Here is a 13,724-nt window from a genome sequence, read left to right on the forward strand (position 1 = left end):
CCGGCACCCCGGCATGATGCGNTCCCTGCCCCCCCGCCCCCCCCCCACCGAGTATCCTGGAACAGAGGCAGAGGAAGAACATCGAGTCATATTCTTTTCTTATCAATGCGACGCGTAGTAAAGAGCATAATAAGATCCGATGTCGCGTATCTCTCTTTATGCCTGACCCCAACGTCGCACGCACGGAAACTGCACCGTGGAGAGAGGCACGTGTGCCCGGCCTATTTTCTTTACGTTCATGTAAATGGCGCGCGAAGAAGCGCGCCTCCGCCACAGACTTCTATGTAGTCACCCGACTGTTACCATAGTGTAACTTGTATGCCCACTCCATCATTTGTTTTGTTTTCGCGTCGATCCTTTCTGCGCATCCGCCATTTTTTTTTTTTGGTGGCGCCAATGAGACGGATGTTGTATACGTGGACATAATATATCTAGACCGCATGTGAACAAGAGAGAACGAAATAGCACAGAACAGAGTTTGTCCTTTTCTACGCGAACATACCCCGCTGCTCAAATAAATGCAAACCGAGGGGGAAACCGCTGAGGGCATTGTGGTGTAGATTTGTGGCATTACCGGGCATTACTAGGGCATTTTTGGGGCATTACGTCTTGCTGAGGCATTATAAAGATAAAATAAGATAAAACAAGATAAATAAGATAAAAGAAGATAATAAGATAAAGTAATGCCCACTGGGCATTAGTGGGCATTGGTGTACAAGATTTTGGTCAGCGGTTTCCCCCTCGATGCAAACCCTCGGTCCCGACATATTATGTCTATGGTTGTATATGTGGTAGCGTGAAGTCAGTGTGACAGGATTTTATACCAAAAACATGGCGGAATACCACGTGAACGAAACCGAAAAGATCAAAGGACCGACAGAGAGTGGGCATACTAGTTATAGTTTATACTATGCTGCTACCCCCACGGAAAAATATATATATTTCGAAAAGTAGGTGACAATATATGGTGATATATCTCGTACATTTGGTATATAAAAATTCTATTTAAAAAATCGTATAGCTCTTCGCTGCCGCGAGGCGGCGATCGCGCGTTACACTTTCTCGTATTTAAAAATCAACACCAACAGCAGTACACAAGAAGTGGCGAGGATCTAACAGTTGTGGCAAATGAAATCAATTTGATCTCCGCTGGTAGAGCGTTGAGAACGTAAATTCTAAGATACTTAGAACACCTAATATTCCTTTTAACATTTTTATATAAAATATATGACGAAATATAAGAATATACAATGCATGCATTAGGCGTATATAATTATATACACAGCTATGTATTATAATGTATATACAGGGTGTTAATAAATCATCGCATTGGCGGTATACCGATGATTTATTAACACCCTGTATATCATACATTGTATTATATATTTTTAATACATCCGAATGATATATGAAAAATTCCAATTTATTGCATGGTGTTACATTTATAGTACACTGAAAAAAAATCTGATAGATTCAACCAGTCGTCTGTTAGAAAATGAACGAATCAGAATTTCTTTAGGATTTACCAGAATTCCTTTAGGACTTACCATGAAAGATATTTTATAACCAGAAGTTTGCTAGACTTCACTACAAATCTGGTAAATCCTAAAGGAATTCTGATTCGTCCATTTTCTAACAGACGACTGGTTGAATCAGATTTTTTTTTCAGTGTAGCAGTATATATTTCTTATAACGCATATACGAGTAATATAAAACGAATGTATATCCTCTCTACTTTTCTTTATATACAATGAAATATATATTTTCCCGTTGGGGTACCATCGAGCTGTAAAAGTGAGGCAAGGGTCCCGCCATGTCCCGTTAGACAAATGAAGTCGCTGACGGACCTACGCACGCATACTGCTTCAGTATGCATCGTAGAAGTCCGCGGCCACCGCCCGACAATGAGAGAAACAGAGACGGGGATTTTACCGGAAAGTTTGCCGTCTCCGAGCGCGCTGGACACTTTGTCTCAGCGCGAACGATGACGCGGGGGCGGAGGGGGAGGAAAGGTTAACACGTGGACTTTATTGTCATGTAAAACGCGCCTTCTTCTTCCTTCCAGCGCCGACGAAGCCGGAGAACCTCACCTCGCAGGGAATCACGGGCACCACCATCGAGCTCGCGTGGTCGGAGCCCGAGAACGCCAACGGTGTCATCGCCGGTTATCGCATTTACTACATGCATTCCAATTACACGGACGTTAAGATGCACATACCCGACAAGTCCGCCGACGACTCGTACATCGATTTCGTTCTGAAAGAGCTGCGTAAGTATCGCCGGAAAACAACAACAAAAAAAAGAAACGCGGACGCGCGCGGACGAGATGACGTTGTTCCATTGTTCGCGATTACGTGAACGATTAGCGAATACCTCCTGTCTCCTTCCGACGGTGTCGCGCGTTTATATAGGTTTCACCTTGTTATTTTAGCGCCACGGAACGATGTTTAGCGTCGCTCGCTATCCGGCCTTTGTGTCTTTTTTTTTTCAACGCGCTAGATAACGCCGAGATTAAACATGTAATCTCCGCTCGATAGCGAATAGTCGTTACGGCAGACAACCGGAGATAGGTCGGTGTACTTAGCTCATTGATAAGAAAAGCTCGAAGAGCCGTTATCGCCGCGCGTACTTTTTGTTCTTACACGCGCCCGCCTCGGCGCGAGTGAACGCATCGCTAGACAATTCGTTATAATTACGGATGGGGAGGTAACAATAGAGTCGGGAAAGGACCTTGTCGAGGCCCGACTAGACACCGGTCGCCGGAACGGTTACGCGACTCCTACGCGTAAAACTGAATTCCCTCGCTTACACTGAAAGAAAACCTTTCGCTACTAATGTCGATTTGCTAAAAATATTTTGCTGCCGTATAACTATAAATTTCTACAGCGCAGCAAACGGTTTGCTGTCGCACCCGATAGAGGAAAAGTCCTCTATTACGAGATAGCAGGTCTTCGACATCCAAATTCAATCAGATTTTTTTTTCGCAACGATTATACGATCCAACAACGCGTCTTCCACCAAACGGATTTCGCTCCGAGAGCAATACATTGGCGGTGGGATCGACAGATGATGCCTACTAATTCAACAGAAACCCTACTGTCTCATATTAGGAAACTTTCTGCAATAGGCACCGTGGCAAAAACTATCGCGACTAAATATTAGTCAGACAGACAAAACACACGCACGCTCTCGCTCTCGCAGAGAACTCTCAGAAAAAACTCAGAACTCGCAGAGAACTCTCTCTGCCAATTTTGCGAGTTCCCTGCGCATGAGAGCTCTCGGGGAACTCGCAAAGAACTCTCCGAGATCTCTCGCCGCGAATTTTGCGAGTTCCCTACGCATGAGAACTCTCGGGGGACTCGCAGAGAACTCTCGCTGCGAATTTTGCTACTGTAGCCACCCTTTTCCTTCCGTGTGTCACTCACGTCCCCGTCCCCGCTGATGCAGGTCCGTACACCGAGTACAAGATCTGGGTGAAGGCTTACACGCGGAAGAACGAGGGCGAACCGTCCGATCAGATCATTCGCAAGACCGACATAACAGGACCGACCGCGCCTCAGATCTTGAATTTGACCTGCCAGTCCCACGAGTCCGTCTACGTCCACTGGGCCAGGCCGGCGAACTTCTGGGGCTCGATCGACTATTACTACATCAATTACCGAAGGGACAATGGGCGATATTACGAGGAGATCGAGCTGTCGGCCGACAAGAATCACCTCGAAAGCGGGGTACGTTTTAACAGCTTAATATTTAGCGGCGGATGGTCGCGGAGCGACATACCATAATGACGAGGGATCGACACACTTCGTATCTGACGTGACGATTTATAAATTATTCCGCCATCGATAATAATATCACTGACAGAAGCGGCCGCTTTGTTTTCTGTCGTTCCTCTCACTCCGCACCTCGCCGGCGGGGTCTTCGTTCCAGCCAGAAAAGCGATCACGGCGCCCCGAGTCGAATATTCTGGCCTCAGTTCAGCCTCGTACAATTTTTGAATTTGGAGCAATGAGGTCGAACGAAGGTCTTTGCGTCGGAGAAAATATATTGAATTTTTTACCTCGGATGGAGGCCCGAAAAGAGTCGCTATTTCCCGAGCTTTTTCCCTTTCGGCCGATGCGAGTGTAATCAACAGGGGTTCGGTAGATCCTCTTCGGCCTAAAAGGTTTCAGAGAGCGTGAAATATTTTATTACATTCTCTTTGGCGGTTAGAACGTGGTTAAACACAATTTGTTTTACTCGTCGGGGCCTCAAATTGGAGTTTCAAACCGCGGTACAAGTGAAGACAGAGCATTTTAATTGGGGGCCTATTCCGGGAGCAGGTACTCGACTGGGGCGTAAAGGGAACGTTTTGCGAATTCGTGCTTGCAGGCGATTATCCCGAACCTGACGGTGAACACCGTTTACGAGATCATGGTGCGGGGGGCCACGAGGAGCACGATCGACAGCCGCCTGATCGTCCAAGGCGAGAGCTCCGTGCCGACGAAGGTGCTGGTGACCCGCGACTGCGACAAGATACCGCCCTTGATGCGCCGCAGCAGCAAGGATCTCAGCGCGGGCGTGATCGCCGGTATGGTCTGCGCCTGCTTCGCCGTGATGCTGGCGATCACGTCCTTCGTGCTGTGGAAGTAAGTCACGGTTTGGCGCGCGGCGCGCGTTATCGCGGAGGAAACTCTATAGCCGCGCATATATATATATCTCTCTCTCTCTCTCTCTCTCTCTCTCTCTCTCTCTCTCTCTCTCTCTCTCTCTCTGTATGTCTGTCTATCTATCTGTCTGTCTGTCTCTCTGGTTCCCTCTCCGACCGCACCGGGCGATACATTTCCGCGTCGCGCGCCGACGAGCGCGCGGCCACGTGCGCGAGAGGAAAAAATAAAAATCGAAGCTCTTGGAGCGTATTATGTAACAATCGCCTGTCTCTCTCTTTCTCTCGTAACGTCCGCTCGGTACACTGACGAAAAGACTTGGTTATAATGATCCAAGCTCGGTTAACGTCACCTAGATCTTTGGTGAAATGGCCGTTTCAACTAAACGCACAGGTTGTCATGGCGATATAAATTGGTCAAAGTTAAAACGCTGCGGAGTTTAGTTGGTTCGCTTAATTGCAGGTGCAAATTTACTCTTTCTTCATAAAAATGTTTATGATTGTCACCAAACGTTTTGCTATTGTTATCAAATTCAGTAATAATGACCAAATTTAAAAAAAAACTTATTACTATGCGGACTCACAAGTTCACCTAGAATTTCTTTTCAGTGCATCTTTCATCCGGGCAGTCCGCGTTAAACAAAGTCCCTCCCGCTCTCTTTTTCCTTACGTAATAGCGACGACGCCCGCGTCGAGATAGCTGACGGTTCCAATTGATAATTTAGCAGCGTCTTTATCGCGACCGATGGAAGCCTGTCGATCGCGAAAAGTTAGAGTGACGGAGAGAGGTGACAACGGCAGATCTTATACTTTCTCTCGGTGCAACGAGTTGCGCTTTACAGTTACGGCCGATCTTTGCCGAGTACTATTTCGCATCGCCGACGTTTCACTTCCGCTCCGCGCTCCGGCCGATCTAACGCTACAAATGATCTATTATTTTTGTTAGCTGCAAATTGTCGACCGGACAATGCCGGGTCTAACCGTTCGAGCGCGAACGGCGCGCGCGCGCTTGGATCCGCGAATCGCATTTGGAGAGTGCGGGCAATTAGAAAGTTTCCAAAGCGAACGATGCAATCACGCGCACCTTCGCACGCACCCGCAACCATTTTTCAGACTTTCCCACCTGATTTCCCGAGCCCCGAGCGGCCCCTTGCTATCGTCCCAGCGACCTCCTCTCGTTTTATGATCCCCGGATTATCTCGGTCTCGGAGAAAGTTTCTATGGCACTTCACAATCCGTCAAATTCCTACGCGGCATTTCATTTTGCGAACTAATATTACGGCGGTATAATAAATGGAATGATTGCGTGTGGTAAAAAGTATCTTGAAAATTAGAGCGAAACAAGTCTTTTACAATCGCGTTCTTGTTGCATCTCTTAGCATCAAATCACGATGCACCATAAATTATTTAAATATAGGCGGAGAGAATTTTTTCATTAAATTCATCCTGAAAGTCGTGTAATCACGAGACAATGCGGCATTTCGAGGAACTTTATGAGTTTACTAGTAAATTGTATGGTAACATTTCAAAAAAATCCATAAAGCTCTTCAAAATCCCATGTTGTCCTACGATTTTCAGGGTACATTTTAAAGCCTTGTGTTCGCGATCCAAGAACTGTGTCCAAGTTCTAGTCCCGAGACGTGTGTAGCCAATCAACTTGCATCTTTTACGGAAAAGCTGCGAGTTGATTGGCTACACATTTCTCGGAACTACAACTTGGACACGGTCCCTTGGATCGTGGACGCAAGGCTTTAGAGAACATTCTTTCCGTGCGTGTACAGCTATTATAGTATCATTCTTGCAAGTCTAATTTCTTTTTATAGTACATCACCGAGGGGGAAGCCGCTGAGGGCATTGTGGTGTACAGATTTGCGGCGTTACTGGCCATTACTAGACATTACTACTAATTTTTGGGCATTAGGCCTTGCTGGGGCATCATCAAGATAAAATATAATAAGATTAAACAAGATAAATAAGATAAAATTAGATAAAGCAATACCCAGTGGGCATTGGTGTACGAGATTTTGGTCAGCGGTTTCTCCCTTGGGAACATCACACACACACACACACACACACATATCTCTCTCTCTCTCTCTCTATTTTTTTATTATACAAATGCTCATTCCCACTCGTAATTACTTCTCCATGCCGCATTGTCTAACACTTTAGGAGACTTGTCCCAGAGCGTTTCATAAAGATTCTAAAGAATATCTCTCTCTCTCTCTCTCTCTTGCTTTTCTCTTTCCTTCTCTTAGCTTAGATCATATAAAATTGACTTTCCTTTCCACTTTCAACATTATTGGTACCAACGAATTTTTATCAAACTCTATATACGACGCGTATTTTAATGTGTTCCGACGCTCGCTCCTAGGTCTCTCTCTCTTACGTTATCGCGAGATAACGACCGGTGACAAGGCCTAAGTATGCTCTTACAGTCACCGGAGCCGTTCGCGACGCGGTGCGGCGCGGAGCGAAGCGGAGCCGGGCAACGCAGCGTGACGCTACGCCGCACGCACCGAGTTAGACTCTCGTGCGCCACGAGCGAGAACGCGTGTGCCTTGACGTGCTCCGCGTGCTCCACGTTTCTTCCTCTGTTTCCGCGCGCGCGTGCCTGCCTCTCTGTGCTCTCGTGAACGGCGACGCGAGCGATGCGCCGAGGATCGGCCGTGGCTGATGACAAGCTCGTTTTCTGGGTCACGGACGGGATCCGGCCTAATCATCATTTATTTCGCAAGCGCGTCTCGTCGACTCCGCCTGTGATGAACGCTGGCGTCAAGATTATGCCGTCGAAATGAAGAAGTTCCTCAGCGACTTGTAAGTCGCGTCGAGTGCGAACCGAGCCCGCCCGCGCGCGCGCGCGCGACGAGACGGCGAACGTGTTATCGGCATCGATTTCGGCGTATCAATATTTGATCCGTCGCTATCGGCCCAACCCACGTGTGCTCCCCGTCGATATCGCGAGCCCGGATAACTCCAGATCGCGCGGAATGTAGCTACTCTCTCCCTCCCCTCCCTCCCCCCCCCCGGATACGTGAGATAACTTGGAGAATCGCTTCCGAAAGAGAACGCGCGCGTAAAAGGCGGGCGATTATCCTAACGCCTTTTCTTCAGAAATGCGCTCGCCGAGAAGGGACGCTTTGTACCTGTTTTCTTTTATTATTCAGACCGATCTTCAGGAAATGCTTCCACACTGCCTACTACTACCTGGACTACCCGCCGCGCAACGTCCCTACCCTCCAGGAATGGGAGAACAGCGAGCAGGACGGCGAGAGGACCGCCGTGGCCGTCCAGCAGTTCGTTCAGCACGTGGCGAGCCTGCACGCCGACGGTGACATCGGTTTCAGCAAGGAATACGAGCTGATACAGTCCGAGACCGGCGATTACACCGTCGAGAATTCCCAGTTCGCCGAGAACAAGGCCAAGAACAGATACCTGAATATACTCGCGTGTGAGTGGCCACCGGACGCTACGCTCGCGCCCTCAAGCGTAGGGTCGGGGCACAAAGCAACGCAATAGCCTGCGACAAAGACCTAAGCGTAAACGTAAATTAGCGTATTCACAAGCTTCGGCGTATGTCGTAAATGTAACGTCACGTGTAACTGGAGGTGAGTACGACATGCGTCAAAGAATGTGCGCTGTCCACGTTTACGCCTGCGTCTTTGTCGTAAGCTATTGTGATCCTTTGTGCTCTGACACTTATTCTACAATTGACGCGGGACGCACGGTCGTAACGCAAGAAATCCGCCAATGGCGGTCGATCATTCTTCTCATATTGGACTGCGATTGGTCGATTTCTTGCGGCTTAAGCCTTGCGTCCATAATCCAAGAACTGTGTCCAAGTTCTGGTTCCGAAAAATGTGTAGCCGGTCAACTTGCAACTTGGTCCAAGTTCTACCGTCGCGGACACGGGTCTTTACGGAAAAACTGCAAGCTGATTGGCTACACATTTCTCGGTACTGGAACTTGGACACAGTTCTAGCATCGCGGACGCGGACCTTTAACGTCTTGCGCTTTGCGTCCATTGTATAGAATAAGCTGAATATTTACAAACGAAAGGCAATATACCTTCACGTAGAACTGGCAATGCCGCTCGCCGCCTCCGCGTTCCATTTCTTCAAGGATGACTTTCCACTTGCCGACGTCGCCGAGCCGGGCGAATGCGTATGATTTTTTTTCAGCTCGGTCCGACCGCTCGGTCGCTGATCCCCGCGCGTCGATACCATCCGGCTTGGACTGCGATGTATCGCTATTAGTTTCGAGAAATTGAAGCTCGAGACTTGTCGCGCGGCCGAACGGTAACAAGTTCCTTCGCGGAAAACGGCGTCTCTCGCGCCCGCGAGACGGGCAATGCCTCTTCATTATCCGCGGGACAGAACGATCGGCATAATTTCCGAGTTAAAATGGGACGATGTAGAATGTACCTCGGCTTGAATAGCGCGCTGATTTTTGCGTCGACCGGACTGATAAGTGGATAACCGTGTAGCGCGATTGAAATCCCGTATTTTTAGACCGGCGACAAATTACGATTATGGAGATTACGGTTGAAGTGAGGGCGGCGAGGGCGTTGCTCTGATTTTACCGTAATTTAATTTCGCCCTTTATGTTTCTTATTGCCAGACGATCACACTCGCGTGCAATTGCTCTCCTGCGGCGGTGGGCCGCCTAAAAAGGGCCAGGACTACGTCAACGCGAATTACATCGATGGCTGGCAAAGGGCGCGAGCCTACATCGGCACCCAGGGCCCGCTCCCGCCTACGTTCGACGGCTTCTGGCGGATGGTCTGGGAGCAGCGCGTATCAATAGTCGTAATGATTACCAATCTGGTCGAGCGCGGTCGTGTAAGTGTAAAGTTGATATCAATATTTACACATGGTACGCTAATCAAAAGTTGATAAAACGATAAGTTGAACCACGTTGATTTTACTCTTACAACGTCCGCGAAAAATTACGTAATATGGCGAGACAGAATTGCGTACGGAAACAAAGATGAAATTATTGGCGCGCACGAGTGCTCGACTCGCTGCGATTAGCGAGGAGATCCGACTTGTCCAGATTATTGTCACTTATGGATTGTCGTTGTCGCTTGCAGAGGAAATGTGATATGTACTGGCCCAAGGAAGGGACCGAGACGTACGGTTACATTCAAGTGACTCTAGTGAGGGAGGACATTATGGCCACGTACACCATCCGCACTCTCCAGATTCGACATTTAAAGGTATATATTTAGAAATAAAGCGCGCTTGAGAAACGCCATTCTTCGTAGAGGAATGGACGTAGAGCAACCGCGCGAGAGCCAGCGATCAAAGTAATCCCTCCCAACGAGAAACTTTCTCGGATTTTTAAGCAGATCAAGAAGAAGAAAAATGGGACCAATATGGGCGAGCGCACTATATGGCAGTACCACTACACCGGTTGGCCCGATCACGGCGTGCCCGATCATCCATTACCCGTTCTGAGTTTTATCCGCAAATCGTCCAACGCTAATCCGCTCGAGGCTGGCCCCATCGTGGTGCACTGCAGGTGAAAATTGCATTTTAATAAGTTCCACTTTTAATTCGACGCGCTCAACATTGTTAAATATTTGCTGCGACGCCTTCAACGACCCTTCTCTCGATTCGTTATACGGGATTATTTCGCTGCTTTCAGCGCCGGCGTCGGGCGTACCGGAACGTACATCGTGATCGACGCCATGCTGAAGCAAGCTAAAGCCAAGGGCGAGATCAATGTGTACGGCTTTCTCAAACACATCCGCACTCAGAGGAACTTTCTGGTTCAGACGGAGGAGCAGTACATCTTTATCCACGATGCCCTGCAGGAGGCGATCGAGAGCGGCGAGACCAATATCGACGCCAATAACTTAATAAAGCACATTCAAGACATGCTGTGCCCATCGAATAACAAGACTGACGCGTGGAACAACATTGAGGCTCAATACAAGGTAACTGATCTATCCCCAGGGATTTGCCCGTGCTTGGTTAAAGTATGTAATTAAATTATTTGTCTATTTTTCCCCTAGTTGGTGACGTCGTGGAAACCTAAGGACTTCAATCTCGTATCCGCCACCAAAGCGTGCAACGTCCACAAGAATCGTAATATGGATATTATCCCTATCGAGAATGCGCGCGTTCACCTAACGCCAAAACCGGGCGTCGACGGAAGCGACTACATAAACGCGACATGGGTTTCAGGTAGGTACATCACACCTTGTAATCGAGTCGACCGCGCAGTTTAAATTCCCCGCTGCAAACGACGATAAAACTCGGTGTTTCTAGGCTTTCAACGCAACCGCGAGTTTATCATAACGCAGCATCCGATGGAGAACACCATAATGGAATTCTGGCAAATGATGTGGGACCACAATGCGCAGACTATCGTCATGTTAACTCAGTGCGACGAGGTATGTCTTGAAGATCAAATAATCGCTTAGAAGAAGTAAACAGGAACGAGGCCTAATAAAGAATGCCACCCGACAGGAATATCCGGAATTTTGGCCCATCGAAGGCAAGGATCTCGAGTCCGAGACATTCCGAGTGCGGCTCTGCGGAACGAAGGAGACTGTGAACGGGACAATCTTGCTGGAAGTCGCGGTTCGGTCGTTGCAAGACGACTACGAGCTCAGCGCCAGGATCGTTCAAGCGCCGTCGAATCAGTGCGGTCTGTGGCCGCACAACAACAACCCGAAGACCTTCGTCAGCATCATTCAGGATTTTCATCGGGATTATCAAAACGGTCCTATCGTCGTGATGGATAGGTGAACATTTCATGCCAATTACTCGCGAACATTCCATAATTAATCATTGAAGCGAATACATCGTTACTCTTGTATCGCTCTCGCTCACTTTAGGTACGGTGGAGTCGAGGCGGCACTCTTCGTCCTGCTGACCACGTTGAACAAGCAATTGGAATTTGAGCAAAGCGCCGACATTTACATGTTCGCGAAGCTGCTTTACATGAAGCGACCTGGCGTTTTCCGCTCAAAGGTGAGTCCTCCCGTCAAGCTGGAGTTTCTCCTTCACGTACTTTTCGTCACGTGCACTCGCAGAAAGGGAACATGTATTTACACACATTATTTATTATTCGCAGGAGGATTACGCTCTGCTGTACCAATGTCTGGAGTCCATGCTATCGACGAAGGGTCGCGCGGAGCCGGATCTGTACGCCATGGCGAATGGACACGTCGCTGCGCTGAGCGATCCGAACGAGATCAGGTCGGCCTCGTCGATTCAACACATGCCGATAGATTATCCATCCAAGTCATCCGTCATTCGCGAATACGCGACCGTAGAAGTCAGTTCCGAATACCTGTCCGATTATACCATTCCTATACGCGTGGATCACCCAATCGAGTCGTCCAGCAGCCGTGGGAGCGAGCCCTGCCTCTCCTCCCACGGCGGCAGCAACGATCATGTAGTACCGTCGGAGAAAAGCATGGTGGTGTCGCAGAGAAACATTAGCTTTCATAATCATCCGCCATCCGGCGTCTCCGTAATGGTCGATGCTAACGGTTATATCACAAATGGCAGCATGCGCGTACCTTCCGACAGTATGGAGCCCAGCTGTAAGATGATGCCGCAATGATGCCGGCCTATCTTCGGTTGCAGCGCACCCTCGCGAAGGTCGGCCCCGCTGTAATCGAGACTCCCGAACGCCGGAAGTTTAATCACGAACTGGTAAGTGCCGTCCGTAATCCTCGACGGGTAGAGGCACGCTGTGTCGTAACAGAGAGAGAAAGAGAGAGAAAAAAATCTGCTTCTCCTGCGTGCAGACTAATCCTCGCATCGCGGAGAAGGTGATAATTCGCATCCGAGGGAGAGCTGGAGGATCTTCGAGCGGATTTCTTAGTGTACATAGAGCTAACGTGAACGTTGAAAGAAAGAGAGGGGGAGAAAGAGCCGAAAGAGAGACGCGAGGGAGAGGAGTTTCGGTAAGGAAACACCCGGTTTCCGGGCGCGTGAGCGGACAGTGCCAAAAACAGACAGAATTGCCGCCGACGCGCGCCGGATGGGCGATGCTTTATCTTGTCCGTCGCGTAAGTTTACGTTCAATCAATCTCTTACTTTGTGTATATATTATACATAGCATATAAAATTACCACACACAACACACACGTGCGCGGGCATATGCATAATACGTATATGTGCACCCCACACACACACACACACAACACACACATACACGTTACATAAAATATTGTATACGCATACATGTGTATATGTGTAGGAAAAATCGTGCGCTGTGTGCGTGTGCGTGCGTGTGTGCGGACGTGCGTGCGCGTGTGTATACGCACGTCGAAAATCCGACAGCTCCGAGTTGCCAAAGAATCATTACGATAGCCTAATTGTTAGAGCGACATTTCCGCGGATGGGTGTGTACATATATAATACATCATATACGTATACACGTGTATCCAATTATTCTATGTGTTTTCTTTTCTTTTTTTTTTTTAGTTTATTGTACACATAACGCGCGAGAGTGCATCGTCGGGGCGAGATTGTCGCGCGCGATAAGCGAAAATTCATTTACACAGGCGTCTGCCCTCTCTCGTTTTTCATCCACTACGATCTCGCGGCCCGGCAAATGAGCCGCGACAATGCGCAACGGGCTTATCGCGCCCGTTGCTACTGCCATTTTAGCGACGATACCGCGGTATCGGCGACCGCCGCCGCGGTCGTCGTGCGTTAAAAATTAAGTTCGGACGAGTGATTTCCGCGCGTAGGCCGCTCGATACGCGACTCAAATCAAAACTACGCCGTGCATTCGCTCCGCGCGAACGAATCGAAACAGCGCACAACTTCGTAGACGACCATACGGCTTTCGGTAACGTCTAACGCGCAACGTTAACTCCTCGGGTGCGATCTCTCTGCGAGGAGTAGCTGCGACTTTTTCTTTTATACGCGACGTTTACATAAATAACGCAGAGGCCGAGATTGTCGGCGACTCGCGCCGTGGCTTACGCTTTCTCTTCAATTGACAAGTAATACCGCTCGTTTTTACGGTGATGACAATCGCGATATTTTAATCATTGTTTGGCGCGCTCACACCCGCGCACCGTGAGGCACGAGGCAAAGCTGCGCTCTAA

The 13,724-nt window shown here is 48.7% G+C and overlaps 1 protein-coding gene across 6 annotated transcripts in view; it reads left to right on the plus strand.

The window, feature by feature from the left end:
- The window catches only part of LOC105568772 (tyrosine-protein phosphatase 99A), a 288,137-nt gene extending 275,281 nt beyond the window's left edge, over positions 1–12,856 (plus strand). For 3 of the 6 annotated variants that reach the window (XM_012024688.1, XM_012024687.1, XM_012024690.1), the window contains 13 exons: positions 2,066–2,269; positions 3,448–3,728; positions 4,372–4,628; positions 7,810–8,093; positions 9,263–9,483; positions 9,735–9,860; positions 9,990–10,165; positions 10,292–10,583; positions 10,662–10,833; positions 10,918–11,042; positions 11,119–11,396; positions 11,490–11,625; positions 11,729–12,856. In XM_012024688.1, the coding sequence (XP_011880078.1) occupies positions 2,066–2,269; positions 3,448–3,728; positions 4,372–4,628; positions 7,810–8,093; positions 9,263–9,483; positions 9,735–9,860; positions 9,990–10,165; positions 10,292–10,583; positions 10,662–10,833; positions 10,918–11,042; positions 11,119–11,396; positions 11,490–11,625; positions 11,729–12,223 (3,047 nt within the window). In that variant the 3' untranslated portion in view covers positions 12,224–12,856. The remainder of the gene's footprint in view (positions 1–2,065; positions 2,270–3,447; positions 3,729–4,371; positions 4,629–7,809; positions 8,094–9,262; positions 9,484–9,734; positions 9,861–9,989; positions 10,166–10,291; positions 10,584–10,661; positions 10,834–10,917; positions 11,043–11,118; positions 11,397–11,489; positions 11,626–11,728) is intronic. The other 3 variants (XR_001009451.1, XM_012024691.1, XM_012024689.1) reach the window with 3 other exon arrangements.
- Positions 12,857–13,724: the final 868 nt, after the last annotated feature.

This window comes from Vollenhovia emeryi, unplaced genomic scaffold (genome assembly GCF_000949405.1).
Source record: "Vollenhovia emeryi isolate VEMERY1.0 unplaced genomic scaffold, V.emery_V1.0 DF939127.1, whole genome shotgun sequence".
Taxonomy (NCBI): domain Eukaryota; kingdom Metazoa; phylum Arthropoda; class Insecta; order Hymenoptera; family Formicidae; genus Vollenhovia; species Vollenhovia emeryi.